The sequence below is a fragment of the Eublepharis macularius genome, chromosome 5, assembly GCF_028583425.1.
Source record: "Eublepharis macularius isolate TG4126 chromosome 5, MPM_Emac_v1.0, whole genome shotgun sequence".
NCBI lineage: Eukaryota > Metazoa > Chordata > Lepidosauria > Squamata > Eublepharidae > Eublepharis > Eublepharis macularius.
The window spans coordinates 147083914-147103771 of record NC_072794.1 but is presented as its reverse complement, the minus strand read 5'-3'; the positions used below and the strand labels follow the sequence as shown (position 1 = coordinate 147103771).

The 19858-nt window shown below is 40.7% G+C and overlaps 1 protein-coding gene and 1 long non-coding RNA gene across 4 annotated transcripts in view; one reads left to right on the top strand and one right to left on the bottom strand.

Moving 5' to 3' along the window:
* On the top strand, positions 1-3099 carry LOC129330816 (uncharacterized). Its single transcript, XR_008597073.1, has 3 exons — positions 1-57; positions 197-328; positions 2653-3099. It is a non-coding gene; the product is annotated as an uncharacterized LOC129330816 (long non-coding RNA).
* Positions 3100-4645: 1546 nt separating this feature from the next.
* The window catches only part of CSE1L (chromosome segregation 1 like), a 36165-nt gene continuing 20952 nt past the window's right edge, over positions 4646-19858 (bottom strand). For all 3 annotated transcript variants that reach the window (XM_054981020.1, XM_054981022.1, XM_054981021.1), the window contains exons 12-25: positions 18516-18718; positions 17137-17221; positions 16408-16469; positions 15406-15542; positions 14983-15086; positions 13949-14046; positions 12201-12351; positions 11151-11359; positions 9886-9983; positions 9643-9728; positions 8363-8444; positions 6529-6675; positions 6083-6314; positions 4646-5143 (exon numbers count right to left, since the gene is read on the bottom strand). In XM_054981020.1, the coding sequence (XP_054836995.1) occupies positions 5054-5143; positions 6083-6314; positions 6529-6675; positions 8363-8444; positions 9643-9728; positions 9886-9983; positions 11151-11359; positions 12201-12351; positions 13949-14046; positions 14983-15086; positions 15406-15542; positions 16408-16469; positions 17137-17221; positions 18516-18718 (1784 nt within the window). In that variant the 3' untranslated portion in view covers positions 4646-5053. The remainder of the gene's footprint in view (positions 5144-6082; positions 6315-6528; positions 6676-8362; positions 8445-9642; positions 9729-9885; positions 9984-11150; positions 11360-12200; positions 12352-13948; positions 14047-14982; positions 15087-15405; positions 15543-16407; positions 16470-17136; positions 17222-18515; positions 18719-19858) is intronic.

The following is a 19858-nucleotide window of genomic DNA, read 5'->3' as shown; positions in this document are numbered from 1 at the left end:
ACCAGACCCAGCTCATACTGAGCTTTGGCTTCTCTGATGGCTGATCTGCAGTACCAGGTAAGTGCAACTAAGTTTTCATTCTTTTGTGCAGTCCCACATGGGAAATTAACAAGCCACTTACCCATGGAGGTGGGTGTGCCCTTTATTGAAATAATGACTGAAGGACTGCTTGGCCTGCTGCTTTTTTTCTATCCAGCACATCAAGGCATAATGTCTGAAGAATGTCTCACCGCTGCTTTACATATATCTTGTAATGGCGCCCCTTTCAGGAACGCTGCTGCTGAAGCTTATGACCTGGTGGAGTGAGCATGCTCTTCCAATGGATAAGGTAGGTTAGCTTTCCCATAAGACACCTTGATAGCCTGCACCACCCAACATTCAATGGTCTGCAAGGTGGCCTTTTCCCCTTTATTAGGTCCCGCATAGCATATAAATACTTGTGTATCTAACCTAAAAGATGCTGTATGATCTAGGTAAAACAAAATAGCCCTATGGACATCTAGTATATTGTGTTCTCTCAGCCTGTGATGCTGGTAAAGGGAAAACTACAGGGAGTACTGTCTCCTGAGACATGTGGAATTTAGTAGTTACTTTTGGAAGAAATTCCAAGCTCAGAACTACTTTTTCTTGATGTATCTTAAGAAAAGGCGGGTTGGTTCAAAGTGCTGCCAGTTCACTTATTCTCCTGGTAGAGATGATTGCTATAAGGAACGTTATTTTCATTGATAAGAATCTCAGATGGCATGTAGCTGGAGATTCAAAGGGTCGTGAAATCAGTCTAGCTAGCACTAGACTGTAGTGGCCAATCCTAGATATTGTTGGAAACATTCTGTAGACCTTTTAAAAAAAAAGGTCTACAGATGTATAGAGGGAGAAAGATGTATAGAAGGAGAAAACAGTTTTCCTTTCTATAGGGGGATGAAATGCAGAAATTGCTGTCCAATTAATTGATGAGTTTGAAAGACCCTCCTTGTTTAAGAAACAGTTGGAATCCCAGTATTTGGGCTAAAGGGCAATCAGAGGAATCCAAGCCCTGACTCCTGGCCCAACCAGAAAATTTCTACCATTTGTATGCATATGATTTTCTTGTATTGTTTTTTCTGGAATTCAATATGTTTGCAGCTACTCCTTTTGTCAATCTGCCTATTGCAGAATTAACCATGCTGTTAGTTTCAGTCTGGGTAAATCGTGATGTAGAACAACTGAGGAGGTCTGGAGTTCATGGTAGATGGTAGATTGAGCTCTTGGACAGCTGCACTAGATGAGGAACCATGGTTGACGTGGCCAGAAGGGAGTCACTGCAATGACATTTGTTCTGTTTGGATTTTGCTGACCATACGTGCAATGAGTGGAATCAGAGAAAACATAAAAACGATGTCCTGGCCAGGTAATTTGGAATGCGTTTCCTAATGACCATCTGACATATTCCGCCCCCTCTTTGAACAAAACAAAGGGGGGGTTCCAATTTACCTTTATGGCAAATAGATCCATCTCTGGAAATCCCTATATCTGAAATACTGGTCTTATATAACCAGAGGAATTAGCCGTGTTAGTCTGTAGTAGCAAAATAGTAAAGAGTCTAGTAGCACCTTTAAGACTAACTAACTTTATTGTAGCATAAGCTTTCAAGAGCTACAGCTCTCTTCGTCAGATGCATCCATAATGGTCTGTATTTGTCCTAGTAATGACCCTCTAGAAGGTGCTGATATGAGACAGTCATCTAAGTAACGACTTATGGAACATCCTTGGTCTTATATCAGCAGGGGTTGAGTGAGACCCGTCTTTGTTTGGCTTGCATTTCTTCAGTCATGAATGATGACGTGTGTGAACAAAAAGGAGCAACATCTTCTCTAGTGTTATAAAGGCTTTCTGTGTTCTTTGATGTGAAAGGTACTGAAGCAGGCTTCTCACAAAGATGTCATCATCTCTATGAATCCCTTAATTATAAGGAAGGCAAAGTTTGCAGGATTTCTGGAGTACAGATGTTGCAGGATTTTATCTTTAGGTTTTGGTTCAGGAGAGAAAATCTTGAGATCCAAAGATTTAGCCATGCACAACTTTTTTCTGTGTACAAATGGAAGTCACCTGTGGGTGAGGTTGATCCTCTTCCATGACTGTTTCATATAGGGACAGGTCTGATGGAACACTTGGGCTCCTATCACCTGGGTAATGCTCCTGATCAGATTAAGTGAAGTTAAATGCCACTGCTGATGTAGGCATATGATATAGTTGTCTTATGTCCTTTTGATTGCGTGAATCCCTCAAAGGTAGATACAGTGGACTCTGTTCTATAAGGCTCACCCATGTCAATGCAGTAAGCAGAGAGTCCCTCCTGCTGGAACCATGACTGACATTTGCGGGAGCAGCATGGTTGTTGAGATTCTTGCTCCCTAGTCTAGGAAATCGGTTGCATTGTTGGTTCAATCAATTCCCCTTCTTCTTCTGAAGAACAGATGGACAGTGACCTTGAGTGAGGTGATGGGAGCGTGTGGTGCTTTGATGAATTGTACTTCAGGTACATCAATCTCTTTGGCTGAAATATGTTTGGATCTCCTTTCCCTTTGTGGAAATATCAAGATTTTGTTTTAGCCTTCTTAGGTTCAATGAATTCTGGAGATATCCCTTGCTTATGGTTGGGTCAATCTCCCACAGGTTGGATACTGAAACATCCGTTCCGATGATCACCACTGTCAAAGGTTCCCTCAACTTTGGATGATAGAAGGTCGCCTGTGGCTGAACCAGTTCTGACAGACTCAGTGAAGTCGGTGCCGGATGTTGTTGGGTCCATGGGGCCTCAATCAGACTCTGCATCTCTGGAGTTGGATGTTGATGCTGGATTCGAGTTGGTGGGATTGGATCCAAAGGGCTCATAATTATCAATGTCGAGGCTGCTGTCAGAGCTGAATAGCGAGATCAGGCCTGACTCATCAAGTCAAGTCTTTTGTTTGGGTAATAAAAACAGCTGAAAATTTTCTATATTTTTTGTATCTGCAAGCTCATCCAATTCAGATAAGATTCTTTCTGAATTCTGACCAGATTACATTGCTCCTCAGCGAGATTATTTTTGCCAAACCTTAGATTGATGGTACAAAATTGCCTGAATTTTATGATGAAGAGCTTTTTCAGACTGTATGATGGCAGAAGGGTGTGTAACCAGCACGCCTTGGAGTCACTGCATAGAGAATATTCTTTTTATTATCACCGCTTAAGATGCAGTAGTGATTTGCTCAAGGCCACCTTGTGGTGGAGGGAGGATTTCAGCCTGTACATGCAACAGCAGATCCCATTATAAACATTCTGAATGGAACAAATTGTGCAGGAACAACCACATTATGAAACATTAATCTTTCAATGAGCAACCAAAACAAGATTGTACAATTTGTGTAAATCTTTTTTCAGGAAATTAAAGAGATACATGTTCCCAGACTTTTGCTGCAATTTTTTTTTTTAGTATTCACACTTATTCAAAATACTTACGTTACCCTTACAAATAAGAGAGACCTCCCGTCCCAACTAGTGAGACAGCAGTGATCTTATGGTTAAATTAGCCTCCATAATAACTGAAATTGCAGCCAGTCACGTCTGTGCTTGTTGCCCAGTTCAGACATTACATTTTCTCATATAAGTATACACTCAAGAAAGGGCAGAAGAGTAAAAATACTTCCTATAAAGAGGCTTCAAGTTTAAAGCAAAAGCTTTTTATATCGTAGAGCACTAAGACACTTAGAATCATGAGTTCACCTCTTCCTACCTGGACTGTGCTATACCAGAACCAGTCTCTGGCACTATACGTTCCAGATCACAAATCCCCAGCAGAAAAGAATTTCAGCATACAGCTCACTTTTAAAGAACGAGGCTGATTTCACTGTCCTATCCTTCCTACTTAAAGTAGCTTGAGACCAGACCCACACTTACCTTTATCAGGAGAATGGTATTACGTGTCTTCAGAACATTCTCTGGGCCTCGGGATTCTAATAGGAAGGCTGCAGGGGCCTTTACTTTCAAGGAATGCCAAATTCTGTACCATTGTAAAAATGTCTAGCACTCCTACTTATATTGCACTTTTGATTTGCAAAGGGCTGTTCAATCTTTGTTTGCCATCTCAGCAACATTCATCAGAGAAGCCACTAAGAGGCTCCCCTCATGTCATCATCTTTTGAATATTTAGAACCCCAAGCCAGCTTTGTTGAATAAAAGTCTCTCAGATACTCACAGCATTATTCAAACTAGCCGATTACTCTCCCCTAAACAAAATTTAGTGGCACATGAAGTTCTCTCTACCACAGATTTTCAGTGTTTGGATATTAAATGAAGAACACCAGCAAGTCTCAAATATAACTAAACATAGTTGCTTAACAAGAACCACCTGCATGAATTAAATTTAACAGACATTTATTATTTTTTAAATAGCTGTGCATTGCCTGTAAAGATTGAGTGTGTTTGTAAAGGAGTGCTTCCTTACATTTTTGCCAATGGAAATCAAAATGCTATGAAGGTGCCTCTTCAAATACAATTTTAACTTCATCATGAATAGTGTTAGAGTGGCAAGCAAAGTTACACACACTGCATATGGCATGGGACCAATGGCATCACTTGCAGACAGTTACAATTTATTCTAACAGAGTAAGACATACATTGTTAGACAGACCCTTTAAACAAGAGCTTATTTATTCACAATCCAGATAAACTTTAAAGACACAAAAGAAATTAAAATGAGAAAATTTTTAGTGACACAAAATGAGTTTGCAGCCAGTGCTCTTTACATTTTAAAATGTTACCCAAAACACAGCGGATGCAGAACTTCAGTCAATCCCAAAATGAGAAACTCCTATTACTAGTTCCCTTTGAAAGCAAACCGGGAATGGGAAAGTCACTTGCTTCTTTACTATGATCACGTGAATGAAATCTTTTGAGATCTCCATCAAGCAAACAAGTCGGTGAAATGTTTTTGAAGTAGCAACTTGCTTCGTCCTCTCTAAGCTTTGCTTAGAAGACAGTCAGTATCAGCGGTCTTTGACACAATTTTGAAACTCTGACACCAGAAAGGAAAAGGTCAGAGCAACGTGACGCTTGCAGCTTGTAAGTATCCTTGGAGAAACTGCAAAGCTTCTGCATTCAGGCTGGTGCTCAGCATTGAAGGCACCTTAAAACACAAGACACAGTGCCGCTATGAATATGCATTCAAAGTCACAGTATTAATGGCAACTTCAGCTTGGTGGGAACCATTATGCTTCCCTGAGGCAAAGCATTAACCAGCACATAGGAGTGTGCAGTTCGGTTCAGTATTCAGATTAAAATATTTAATTTTGGCTGTTTTGGCGAAATCTGGGTATTCCAGATCATCAAAGTGAATGCTGAACTAGATTCAGTATTCTGGATTTTTTCCTGTACTAATTCAGTAAAGTTTGGCCGTGGGAAAATCATTTTTTTCTATGGGAAAATCAATCAGGGGACAATCCAGTAGGCTGGCGGTGTGTGTGTGTGTGTGTGTGTGTCATTTTTCAAGCAAACTTCACCACATTTTCAGGGGACCTACTCCTGATAGTCCTTTAAAGATCCCCCAAGTTTCAGGAGCCTGGGGTCAAATTCTATAGTCTCCTAAACAAGGCGACCCCAGCCACTCCATTGTTTCCTATGGGGGAAAATAGTCAAAGCTGACTCCCACTGCAGAATTGCACTGCACTGGGGCAAGGCTGCTATGGCCCACTTCAAAATGCAAACTGAGCTCATCCCAGAGAAAGCCCAACAGAACCAAACTACAGCATGGGAATGGAATCCCCTCAGAACCAAAGTGAAGGGGACCAACATCACACCAGAGAATCACCCCATTCCACCCAAACCAAACTGAAGCAAGATACATTGTTGCAACTTAGCCCAAGAGATGCAAACTGAAGCAAGGGAATGCCTTGTGCTTCTGGCTGGGTATTGCTTGGTTCTGTTTTGTGGTGTTCCCCCACTGGCTGAACCCAGGGCCTGGCTGATGCGAATGACATTGGTTCATTATCTCCTCCACCACAGCTGCCCTCCCCTCAATCCTATCTCCCAAATTAAGAGATTACAGGCACACACTGAAGTTACTTACCCTGCCTGGACATGCAGTAGATAACTTATGAAGGGACTGTGCAAGATGGATTTTAGGATTGTTCACCATTTGGCCCACTGGATCATGTTCTTTTTTCCCAGCAAAGGCAAGCTGGGAGAATGCAGTCTGGTATCCTGGTGTGTCTTCTATGTCAATGAAATGTTCTTCATCCGGAAGGGTGTCATCTTCAGGCAACTCAAAGAGACCAATGAGGGACTGAAGTAGAGGTGTCCTAAAGGGGAGACACATCGTCAGTTGTTTTGTGTGTTAAAACTTGCTCATTTGAGCCAGAGTAAAAGTAAATTTAAGCAGGGGAAGTCTTACAGAATTCTGTTTGCATTATGGTTGGGCTGCGGTTGGCTTTCTGAAGGGGCCAAAGATTATTGTATTCCAGTTGCCACAATCATCTGAATGATAAACTTTAACAAGGGAATAGTTGAACGTACCAAAGTTTTGTATACTCTGTGTCCATCATAGGAGGACATTCAGTGAGTATTTTTGTGATGCCGACAGCACAGATTTTCTTTTCTACTTGTCCAGACACTTTCTGTATTTCTGGTATTATGATCTTCTCCAAAACCATTCCAAACATCCTGTTAGGCATGAAAATAAATCATTTTAAATTTTAACGTAAGACAGCTCAAAGACATTCATTACATGATGTGCTAACAACATTTAGAGATTATACAAGTTAAGGTCTGCAACATCATTGACTCAGAAATCTGAACAGACCTGCAGAGCATTATGAGGGCTTAGCATTCTTGTGGAGAAACTCTTTACAAACTTGATGCTAACTGAAAAGACATCTACTCAATACTCATAGTTTGGTCTTACATCAAGAATACAGGGACCTTCCCACCATGCACCCAGTATACTCATGTTGGGGCTACTGTTGCTGACCTCCCAGATCTCCTGTCCCCTACTAGATGCAATAGCTTTTACAGCGAACAGAAAAAAAGGGCAAAGCTTAGTCAGTAAATGCTCATGACCCATACGACTTCTGGCTAAGCCATGAGGCTTCTAAGAAGTTAAAAGCAACTGGTGGCACAGCTCAAAGAGTATGCTCTTTACAGTACTTGGATCTTTCAATCCCCAATCTCTGTCTGCTTACTGTTTCTAACGGTTCCTCAATACAGAATATTTGTCTCCAAAGCAAGTCTAAATGTCTTGCCATTAGGAGAACCAGCAAGCAGATTCTTAGGAATTCCTTTCTCTGAGTGGCGACGTGACTGTAAATCCGACGACTTAGACACCATTTGGCATTTTTTAAATAGATTGTAATAAGTACAATTTGGCTCGTGACAAACAGATCAAAATCTGTCTCCAAAAATGCTGCAAAACAAGATATTGTAGCTAAATTATTATCAGATACTGATCCAAATGTGACTCTGACAGTAGTAAAAATTTTTGTCTATGGCATCAAATGGCATCACTCTGATCTAAAATTGTATACTTCAAATTGCATATTTATGCAATCTGAAGTATACAATTTCAATATATAATTTCAGTATACAATCTATACAATTGTATAATTATGCATTTCACAATGTTTTTATATTAACATAATCTTTCTTGTATGCTTATGACTTGTTGGTCTATGAGTATTAATAAAAAACTGACTGACTGAAAGCAACTCTACTCTTTTTAATTTCTACTCTTTTTAATTTGTACAAAGCTATGATACAGGAAACGGGAAAATGTATAAATTAATTGTAGACAGATCACTGCTAAACAACTATTGTGGCTGAAGAATAAGCGAAGGAATTTGTTTTTAGCAGAGTAATACTTTTTTCCAATATTAACCAGAAATATTGTTGCATACAAATGGTTCTCAACAGGGGCAGCCAGTGTGGTATAGTGGTTGGTGTTGGACTAGGATCTGGGAGACCCAGATTGGAATCCATGTTCTGCCATCAAAGTTTGCTGGGTGGCCTTGGGCCATTCATACACTCTCAGCCTAACCTAACTCACAGGGTTGTTATGAAGATAAAAATGGAGGAGAGGAGAATGATATAAACTGATCCGGGTCCCCAGTGAGGAGAAAAAGAGGGTATAAATGAAGTAAGTAAATATTTTACCTTGACCAAGAAAAGGGCTCATGAGTGTTTACTAGTCTCTGCAGTGAGCTACTCCTGCTTTTCTCAGAAGTGGGTCTGATTTTCAATAATGAGGCAAGCACAGGACAGACAAAATTTGGATCCTACTACAGTGGCCCTTGAGAATACAGATTATTAGCCATCCCGATATGAAGCAAATGATATTTTTAATAAAGTTACTAACTTTGACTGTATACTGTCAAATATTTCCTGAAGTGCTATTGCGCCGTATCTTACACAGTACAAGTTGATAAAGACCAAGAAACCTGTTGAGAGAGAAGTAAGAGTCAATTAAAAATGTAAAGAAAACTCCTAGTACAGTATGAGAACATTGTGTTCTTGTTCTCCCAACACACACTCATTCTCTTGCAGAGCAACTGTCATCAAGAGCAACTGTCTGCCATAAAACCCTCACTGGTCCATCGTAAGCACAGATCGAACCAAAACTCAAGCTTTTCAAGTACCACCCTTCAGGCCCTTCCTTCTAGGGGTGTATGCTTTGGGTATCCGATCTGCTTTGGGTATCTGATCTGGGTAAAATACCTGAATCGAGCTCGATTTGGAAAGCTTCGGTATTTCCGAATTGGGGGCAGCATGTTGGCCGCGATTTGGAAATACCGAATCAAAGCTTCCTGAAGCATTCATAATGCTTCGGGGCCCCAGGAGTTAAGTTTAAAGGGCCCTTTCACAAGTGGCAAGGCCCTTTAAACGTACCCATTCCCCACCCTTACTCTCTCACCCCAACTTACCTGGCACCATGCTGGAGAAGGCAGCCCTTCCGCCTCCCTGTTGGCTTCCGGTGGCAGTGGTCCTCTCTGCCGGCCAGCTGCCGTGGGCCGCAGCTGCACAGTGACAGTGGCAGAGAAGGCCCTCTCTGCTGGCCAGCCATGGCTGCACGGTGATGGCAACAGGGAAGGCCTTCTCTGCCAGCCAGCTGGCTAGCATGGCGTTGCCTCCAGGCTTCCACCTGACCAGGTCAGTGGTGTGTGTGTGTGGGGGGGGTTATGCTTGGAATCTTTATGGAGCATACCGAAGTGACTTAGAAACCTGAATCCGAAGCGGCACCAGGTAAGTTGGGGTGGGGGAGTAAGGGTGGGGAATGGGTAAGTTTTCCACACCCCTACTTCCTTCACTTTTGAAAACAAAAAACAAAAAAAAACCACTGCAACATTTTAACAGCTCACACCAAAAGTTGAAGTGGATATTCACAAGTTAAGCATCCATCCATCCAATATAACAGCATTTATTAATCCAGGAACATATTTTTAAGATTGTGTAGTAATGCTTTCTAGATCACAAACTGCAATCCTATTCAGAGTTATTCCAGTCTAGGCCAACTGTTTTCAATGGGCCTCGGACTAGAGTTACACTCCAATCTCTTACATGCCAGATTTCTCTTTACAGGAAATTTACACTATTTAACAGTCTTCCCCAAAATTATAAAGCCATTGACACAGAACCTACTTTTGATAAATTTTGTTGTTTTGGAATTCTGAAGTCTTTGGAATAGCAGCATGAAAATTTGCTTTCTGTACTGATCAATGGACTCTCTGGAAATATAAACGATACACACAGAAATTGGTTAGTCAGTATAATATACCATGGCACTAAGAGTACATCTTAAACACACACACCCCTCATATTTGGATCAAGTGTCATTAGAAATGCAAGCAAGGAAGAGCAAAAATCTATGACTTTAGTACTCACGGAGGCATATGTTCTATAATACTGTTGAGAAGATAGAATCCTTGGTGGTCATTAAGTTTAGAGGCAATAAGTTTCTGGAACACACCTAGTAGGCCAGGCTATAGATTTTAAGACAAAAACAAGTTTGAAGTTATTATTTGGTTAAAGAGGCCACAAAAATCACTCCAAGGGAAGATGTCTCCCATTTATGTCTACTGAACTTAAAAAGCCAAAGTGTTTTGGAACCCACTGTACCCCACAGTTGCACCTGACCTGGCAAATTGAAGCTAGTTTTTCACTTCAAACTTTAGTTTTCAATTCTGGCTTGAAGGACCAATACTAACCATGGTTTTCATGTTGGACACTGTGTCTAGTGATAAACCAAAAACAGTTGGAAGGTATGCACAACAGGAGAGGAGGAAATGTGCAAGCCCGTGTCTGAGCCAGTTTGTAAAGAAATGTAAACAAAACCATTTGAAAGGAGTTTAATTAGAGATGGGCACGAATTGGAAAAAAACCAAACCGTGCGGTTTGTGGTTCGACGCATTTCACGAACCACGACCTTTCACGAACCTACCCCGGTTCGTGAACTGGTTCATTTAGTTTGTGAAAACGTCACATCCGGGTCAGCAGAAGGTCTGCAGGAAGTCCATCCCCTGTTGCCTAGGAAACTGACTGATTGGTGCCAGGCTGTCTGCAGTGATGAACCAAAAACCAAACCAAACAAACCAGCCTAAAATTCATGGCAGCTCGTCAGAAATGGGCTCTGACGAACCGCCGGTTCGCAAACCATGAACTTTAGTTCGTATTGGTTTGTGCCCATCTCTAAGTTTAATACAATAAAATATACAAGGTCTGTAGATTCTACCTTTGGAGACTGCCATCTAGTATAGCCTTTTGATTTATGCTGCACTTTGGCAGCTAAGCACAAACCTACCTCAATAAAAACTAAAGCACTTTCCATTCATCTGGCCATCCAGTAATAAACAAATTGATCTACTAATCTTTATTTTCTTAAATGGAGAGCCAGCGTTGTATAGTGGTTAAAGTGCTGGCCAGAATCGGGGAGACCCAGGTTCGAATCCCCACTCTGCCATGGAAGCTCAATGGGTGACCTTGGACCAGTCATACATAATCAATCTACCCCACAGAGTTGTCATGAGGATAAAATGAAAGAGAGGAAAACAATGTAAGTTCCTTTGGGTCTCCATAGGGGAGAAAGCCAGGGAATAAGTGAAATAAATAAAATGCAATACGCTGTGGCACCACGATAAACTTATACTTACTATTTTGTCGGCTGCGGCACTTGCTATCGTATTGGCACCTCTTTCCAAGTAGGCCTGAAGGAGTCTCACCAGAGGGGGAATGTTCCCTGATCTCTCCCACAACACTGGCTGAAGCAGATGTGGAAACAAGGACATGTAGGATGAAGGAATATCATTCTTATGCATCTCCAGGAGTAGAGACATCACTTGAAACACATATGGAATGAACTCTGTCAAAAGGAGGAAGACAGTATATATTTCATACAAGTAAGGGACAAGTGTTTACAATAGATACCTTTTTAAAAAACTTATCTACAACATTTTATTTACAGTATATTCCTGGACAGGATCTGTGGCTCAGTGTGTGAGAGGATTTTCCATTTGCTAAGCATGACCAGCATCTCTGGCCTCAATCCCAGGCACCACCAGTTAAACGGATCTTGGATAACAGGGGTGGAAACAACCTTTATCAGTCTGAGATCCAGGAAAGCTGCTGCCCATTGACAATGCTGAGTTTGATAGGCCAATTGCCTGACATGACATATGGCAGCTTCATGAGTTAAACACATTTTTTTAACAGCATCTCTCCATTAAAAAGACTTATAAAAGATATGGAATAACAAATCCCCAAACAAAAAACTAAGACTGATTCCTTTAATACTGGACTTGGCTTGCGCAAAAATATGAGATCTTCTCAATCTTTATTTAAAATGAAGAATTACATTGTAAACTGAAATGAACCGAGTCAGATAAAAAATGGCTGGGATCCTAAGGTGCTGTTCCATCCGGAAAGCAGCAGTTTCTCTGGTGGAATGGCTTTACCATCTGCGGAGGAGGGGAGGGACAGTTTTATCAATTCCCTCATTCCGCTACAGACTCCTAAGAGGCTCCCCACACTGACCCACAGTAGCACAGTTCTGGGGATTTGCCTTTCTCTGGTATGATTCCTGTTGCACTGCTTTGGATCCCAGGAAATGTTATTCAAACTACAGGTATTTTATTCAGCATCTGCCTACTGCCGTTAGCCAATTTATGTAGTTTAGTTCAAGCGACTTTATATTGTATTCATACCTTGCACGTCATTCTGCAGAATTTCAGTGAACACCATGAACAACGCCTCTTCAAAACTTCCAACTGCAGTGGGGTTGGCTTTGCAAGTTATCCTTATTGACAAGCAAATTGACTCAAACATATAATGATTGAAGTGAGGCTTGCTTGGATTCTAAAGACGACATCAAACAAACAGCACAAAGTTGCTGATGTGACTTCACAGCAAACAGAAACAGGATATTGTTTTGTATACTGTAACCATGTGGAATATGAGAATTCTGTTTTTATCTGACAGCAGGCAGCCGACTACTTACATGAGCCTCCCCAAATCATGCCTTTAGGTATGTGGCCTAAATCATTATCTCTTCTCTGGAATTACCAGGCCCTTCTAATACTTTTGTAGTACGAGACATATTAATGTAACTTTACATCACACTAACATCAAAGTATATAGATCAGTGGTACTCTCTCTGTGGCCCAAAAAGAGCCACTTTCACAATTACAATCACCTAAATGAGCTACATTTACTTCCATCTCTGGAGCGAGTGTCAGTTTACTAACTCCTCCAGTAGTGGCTGTTTCAAGGTGGAAACCACCTGCCAACCACAAGACCCACCACATTAGGCCCTTTCCCTCTTAGGATACATAGGATAGGTGCCACATTAGGGAACAATGCTCAGAACAGCGACTAGTGGCATGTCAAGGAACTGCATGTGGTTCCTGAGCCACTGAGGATTGCTAGTGTAGACAGAGCTGTCATGAGTCTACAGAAAAGAGAACATTGTAATTATAATTTCATACCGAAGCCTGAGTGATGCCTAGTCCTTCTAGTCTAATGTGTAAGTTGAGTACATGAATATGCAGCAATAACGAACTGAATAACAGCAATAAAACAAGCTGGGGAAAAAGTCAACCAGTATTCCATTCACAGTGTTCAGGACACCATGTCCCCTTCTTCAGCAGCTCATCTGCATCTAAATTTTTAGTTTAAATCTAAGGCAGGTATTTGTTCTTCAGTAGTCACAAATATTAATGTACAACAGGAATGCTGACAACAGTGTTTTTGCATAGGTCACATTTCTTTTAACGAGGTTGGTAAAGGAAAACTTTCGAGTGGATTTGTGCTCTTAACACCTCAAACACGCCTAGATGGTCTGCAGGAGAGAAAAAAAGCCACCCATGGAGTGCACAGAGCTTAGGACATGTGTGTCAAATTCTGAACATGCTGCACGTAAAATGCCACTGTTTGTTTTCACAATGTAAACTTTTAACATATAGCTTCCAGACAAAGAGAAAATTTTCAAGTGTTTGTGATCAGCCAAGTGATCCCCCCCATCCACCTTTAAACAGCAGACCCTCGTGTGACCTCATGAGCCACTTTTGCTACTCCAGGGCTACTTTTCAAGCAACAAAGTCCCAAGCATGGTTGGGCAAACAAACCAGGTAAGTGTACTTTTGGAACCTGGCAAATCTCTTTATCACCTGACAAGTTGCTCCTGAGCTTTGGGGATCCCTGGGAACAGTGAAGGACAACAAGTATGAAGTCCGTGGAAATGGCACTCCCTTTCAACCTCTGCATGAGTTAAAGTGTCTTCTGCTGTAGGATCTAGCCCACAGGGTGATTCTCTAATAACTGCACTGCACCCAATCTACAAGCAAAGTGTATGGTCTGTAGGGTGACTATTATCAAGCATCTAATCAGGTTGACAAAAAGAGAACAGAGGAAGATATAATTAACAATGGCAGTTTTATATAATATATATATTTACCTTACTGACAGCAAGCAGTTTCTGTGTGAGCTGGGTGATGAGAGAAGGGATATAAGGAATTATGGCTTCCTGAAGCAGAGAAAAACTTCTCATGATGGCTGGAAATTTAGAAAATTGTATTAATACAGGCAGGAAGGATTGCAATGTCATTTTATCTGTGTTTATGAATTACAGAAAAATATAAACCTTATAAGCTTTAATTACAGTAAGAATTTTGCAAAGCAAAGGTAATCAGTTGAGCTTTCCTCTTTGTTGAAGACTGAAAGATCATCCCAACTAAAGTTTGGTTTTGAGGGTCAGGTCTAAACAATAAAAATGAGGAGTTGCACCATGTGCCCTTAGAATGCTCTTATGATGTCAGGAAACCAAATCAGGAAGCCTGAACTGGACTACGCCACATCTAGCTACAGGAACTCTTAAGTTTATTCAGAACAACTCACTGTGCCTTAGCTTCAGCTGCCTTTCACCAAAATGACATCATTGGTGCAAAAGCAGGGGGGAGCTGTGAAATACTCTGCACATTTCAGAGTACTGTATAGAAATCTTACATGGTTGGTAATTTCAGTCTCCAAGCCTATTGAGGCTATATGAGCAGGGTAAGATTTATTTATTCATATTCTGCCCTATGACTGAGGTTCAGGGTGGCCAGTGAATTAGCAATTTAACACATATGTTCAAAGAAAAGTAGAAAGGACAGCACTCAAAGAACCAGAGGTATTTCTTGGAAGTTCACAGAACGAGCTGTTTGAACAAGTGCTAGAAGGAAGGGAACACACTGGACTCAAAAAACAGCATTCCTCTGGCCAGTGCGGGAGGAAATGCTTTCCAGCCCTTGCTAACGGACTTCTTGAAGATATGCTCTGAGCAGCCACTGGTTGGCTGGGTGCTAGGTGAGTCTTTGTGTTTTTCCCTTTGCCTTTTTTCCCTGGGGGCAGTAATGGTTGTATTTCGCAGGAAGGGACACAGTGGTGTACTTGAGTGTGTGCGTATGCATGTAAAACTAACATTTCTGCTCCCTCAGCGCAACCTCTTACCTTTCATAATATATTCATTTTCAGATGACCCTGGAAGTGTCAGAGCTTTGAAAAGATTTGTTAGTAGCATTTCAACGTATGGTGCCATCTCTCCAGCTGTAATTCTGCAGAAGGAAAAACACGTTCGAGTACCTAGAGAAATGTTCAAATTGCTAAGCTCCCCTCACCCACCACAATGCCCTTCTGGGTAAGGAAGTCTATTCCAACCAGACACCAGCAAGAATGTATGGACCATTACACCGCAGGGATGTACAAGGGACAGAAATCAAGAAGGCCAACGTATTTCAAAATTTCTGTAGAACTAGTCAATGGTTAACTTGGCTCAACAGAACCTGATTTTGGAACCTTTGTATCTAAATGTGGATGCTGTGCTCAATTAAGAATACTTTTTAAAAAACAGGAAATAACAGGATGCAAACTTACAATGTTGTATTGTTAGCCCCCTTCATCGTAAATAATCTTTCAAGGGCATGAGCCGCGTAAGTATGAACTACAATACTTTCTGCTTGAAGGTGATTGATCAGGAGAGGAATAGACACCAAAAGCTGTTCTTTAGGTACCTAAAAAATAGACACACAGGTTAAAAGTATTTTAGAAGCAAATACCAAAAAGCATGGAAAAATTCAACATCTGATCAAATTTTATCCACTATATCTTGAAACCTGCACCTGTTATGAGAATGGCTTCCATAATTTCTTGATAATGGAGACAGAAGACCATAGTCTTCTTTAACTTACAGACACATCTTTATTAAACTTTTAAAACTGGTGCTGTGTATTCTATTAAACCTAGATCATGGGTACGGCCAAGACCAAGTAGAATTTACTTGGTTGTTAGATGACAGTTACAAGATGACTGTAGCTACCATAGGCAAGGTTTTGCAGAAATTACACACGGGAAAGCAAGAGCCCTGCTTCTAACTCGCTGTCCAATGTGAAAGCTGCATGCACCGTTTCCCCCTTAGAATTCGATACTGGCCACCTTCTTGGATGTCAGGGAAAAGAGTGTCCCATCAGTGGACTATTTGTGATCCAAGTAATGCTAGAGAAGATATCTGAAACAGCAAACAAATCTGAACCCCAATATTAACACAATGGGTTGGATCCAGCCTAAATCTGCAATTCCCTTCCTGCTGCAGATGCCCCCACCCCATGTCACTCTTCAAGGTCCCCTATTCCCCAGGAGATCAGTGGGCTACAGCAATGGGAAACAGGAGGCAGCAAAGCTCTGTTCTGCTGATGGAAAATTTAGTCTGGATCTAACCCAATTGTTCTTTTAGAGGAATCCATAATATATTGCAAACGCACGTCATATGAAGGCAGACATACATTTAAAATCTGGTAGAAAATTTCACATACAAAATACTGTTGCATAAAAAGTATTTTAGTTAGACGTTTCAAAATTCGGAGTAACAATGCAACTTACTTGGTTCCTGAAAATCATGATGTACTTGATACCATCAGCTTTAAGTACAGGAAATTCATTCACTGTAAAAAATAGTTACCTTAGCTATCTATATTGTAGTACATAAAATTCAATAATATAGGACAGCACTTTTAACGAGTAATTCAAATTACACTGTACAATTCCACTGACTCTCTCAGCTGATAGTGAGACAAGGAAACACCCAATTATATTTATCTATTGTTGATGTTTTCTGCTTTTTTTTTTTGGTACAGACCTTTGCTTTATCCAATTGGTCATTTCTGTTGACTTGTTCTATAGTTTAAATACACTTTGGGTGGCTTTAGTTGTTAATTAGTTTTGTTAGCTGACATGTGCAAAGGCGGGAAATCCATTTTTAAATGAAAAATAAGACTGCAGAGTGTTATGTAAAATATCACATCTGCACATTACTTGCTTTTTCTTTATCTCTTTCTCTATTTTCCACTATGAAGTATTCTAGCCTTCCTCTAACCTACACAGCACCCAAGTTTCCTCAACAAAAAAAAAAATTCCAAAAATATCCTTAAGTCTTCCCGAAAAGATAAATAAAACAGTCTTGCAATGTTTTGGTAACTTGTATGTTTTTCTCCTGCAGTTACATAGGCACAGGGGCTTTCAAATAAACAGGAACTACAGACATCCTAACAAATTCTCATGTTAATTTGTATCTATAAGTTTAAGAGATTACACATAGAATTACAAACTTACCATTAGGAGACTTGAGATCTGGTAGAATATGGTTCACAAAGAACTCTGTCAGATTTACAAGTTCATTGGCCTGTGTTATTCCATGCTACCAAAAAACCAAAAATGCGTTTGAAATAACCTAAAATAATTTCTGGATTGGGTTATATGGAAACCCAGCTAAATAGGTACTGCTAATGCGCTCACACACTTGACAGTTTCTCCTTACACATTTTTCTCCCATAAGTTCTGAATTAAAAACAGAACACAAGCAGTTGAACAAAGTCCTAAATAAACGTTTAGATATTAGAAGCATAACAAATATATCGGTCCTTCCTGTTCTTCCAGAAGCACTGAAGTGTAAACTTTTAGAAGGCACTTTAACACTTGTTCCCCATGGAAATCGATGAGACACATAGGTTTAGGTATAATGCAAAAGTATGTTTTATTTTAACTATGCTTCATTTGTGAAAAAAGGATTCCGCTTACAGACAATCACTCAAACCCTGGTTTGTCTCAACAAATTTCATTGCCTTCTCTCTTTAGCCTGGAAGGCATTGCCAGGGTACAAATACAGACATCCTGGCTTGTTAGTCATGTGAAACCATAGTTAAGACTAACTGTGGTTAAATCAAGGTGTCACAAATGCCAACTAACCAGAATTAGTGGAATGTCCTGCTTTCAGACAATCACACTCACTAACCATAGTCAGTGTACTTAAACTACGGTTTTGTGTGATATCTGGACACTCACTTACAATATTCTAGGTTCTACTGCCTCCCCTGCTCCTGGGGGAAATTTCAGCCTGCAGCAAGGGAGGATGCAGGGAAGTTCCACTATGTTATCAGAAATTCCTTCTATCAGAGACTTTCCAGAAGCACCCAACCCTTACTATCCAGTTTCTCAACAGTGTGGGCAGCGTGTACTTGGGAACAATGACCACAGGACCAGTCCCCAAAGGTCCCATTTTATTAGTGAGTAGATAAGCCCAAAGTGAACTTTTGTCTTGGTATCCACTTATCTATAAGGCCGTGTACCACAAAAATCCCTCAAACTATTATGAAGAATGCCTACGGCCAGTATGGTATAATGATTACAGTGTTGGACTAGGACCTCAGAAACCCAGGCTTGAATCCTCACTCTGCCACAGAAGCTTGCTGGGTTACCTTGGGACAGTCATGCACACGCAGCCTAACTTACCTCACAGGGCTTTTGTGAGGATTACATGGAGGAGAGAAGAGAAGGTGGGGCATAAATGAAGTAAAATAAAGCAATAGGATTATATAGCAGAAATCAAGCATTTCTGAAGAACCACCCTTTAATTTTAAACAATGGTTTTGTTTATTTGCCTAGGGCAGGTAACTTTTGTAGAAGTAAGTAATTCCAGTCAATACTGATGGTACCTTTTGTGTTTGAGCTTTTGAAGCCAAAGACGTTACAAGATAAATAGCAGCATCTTTATGCTTCCAGTTGACAGATGGATTCTTTGCATATTCTTGCAGCATAGAGTTGACATAACCAGAAAAAATCCCCGTCACAGGTCCTTCAAAAAATTTGCATAAACCCCGTACGAGATCACAAGCTGCTCTACGTCTTGTATCAATATCTACAGAAGACACAAATGAAAATAAAACATATGGCATATTACACACGAACAATGCAGTCTCATCTTGATTTTGAAGAGCTACTTGGCCAGCACACTAGAACTTAGATCCATTCTGCTGTGAATACAGAACAACTCAAGTCGAAGCCCATAATTTTATAGAGCTGGAGCAATTTAATAGGCTAATGGGAGCATACTCTAATCTCAATAAAATCATGATAGCTGTATTAACGATAAAGGATTACTAATGTACCAAGTTGTTTACTCTTATGAATAGCAAATTAAAGCAGAAGCTAGGCTACTGTGTTCATAAAGGAGGAGTAAGGTAAAATCCGGGGCCAGATTTACTGCAATGTGGCCAGCACCTGCTGAATCCTAGATCTGAGTCTTTAAATTCTCAAAAACAGGGCAGTAGTTGTGACACTTTTTGCAAATCTTTTGCTGATAAAATCTGTCAGATTTGTTCCAGTTTGGATGGTGGTGAAGAAAACTGCCATCAAGTCATAGCTGACTTATGATGAGTGACCCCTGCTGTGGTTTTCAAGGCAAGAGACGAACAGAGGTGGTTTGCTTCCCACATCTGATGGTGTACAGCTGACCCTCAATGACTCAGTTAACAGCCCAGAGGTTATTCTGAACTAAGCACTACCGCTAGAGAAGCAAGTTTATTCAACGGCAAAAAGGCTTTATACAACCTTTACTTAGTTTGCAAGATAGCTTCCTTGACCTGGCCATGTGGGTTTATGCCACAGTGACCCTGAAGCTAGACTACTATAATGCACTCTGCATGGGTCTGTCCTTGAAATCAGCTTGGAAACTGCAACTGGTACAGATTGTCCCAGCTTAGTTACCATAAGGATCTAGGTGGAGTATGCATATTGTACCCATTCTACAGTCACTTCATGGCTACCTATCATTTACTGGGTACAACTCGAAGTATTGGTTATCATCTACAAAGCCTTTTATGGCCTTGAACTCATGTATCTAGAGGACTGCTTCTCCTGCTATGCTCCACCATGACAGATTTGTTCTTCTGAGCTAAGTGTTCTGAAGGTGCTACCATGCAAATGTTTAAAATTGATAGCTGCCTGTATATATGTATCATCTGTTGTGGCTCCCACCTTGTGAAATGGCATGCCTGAG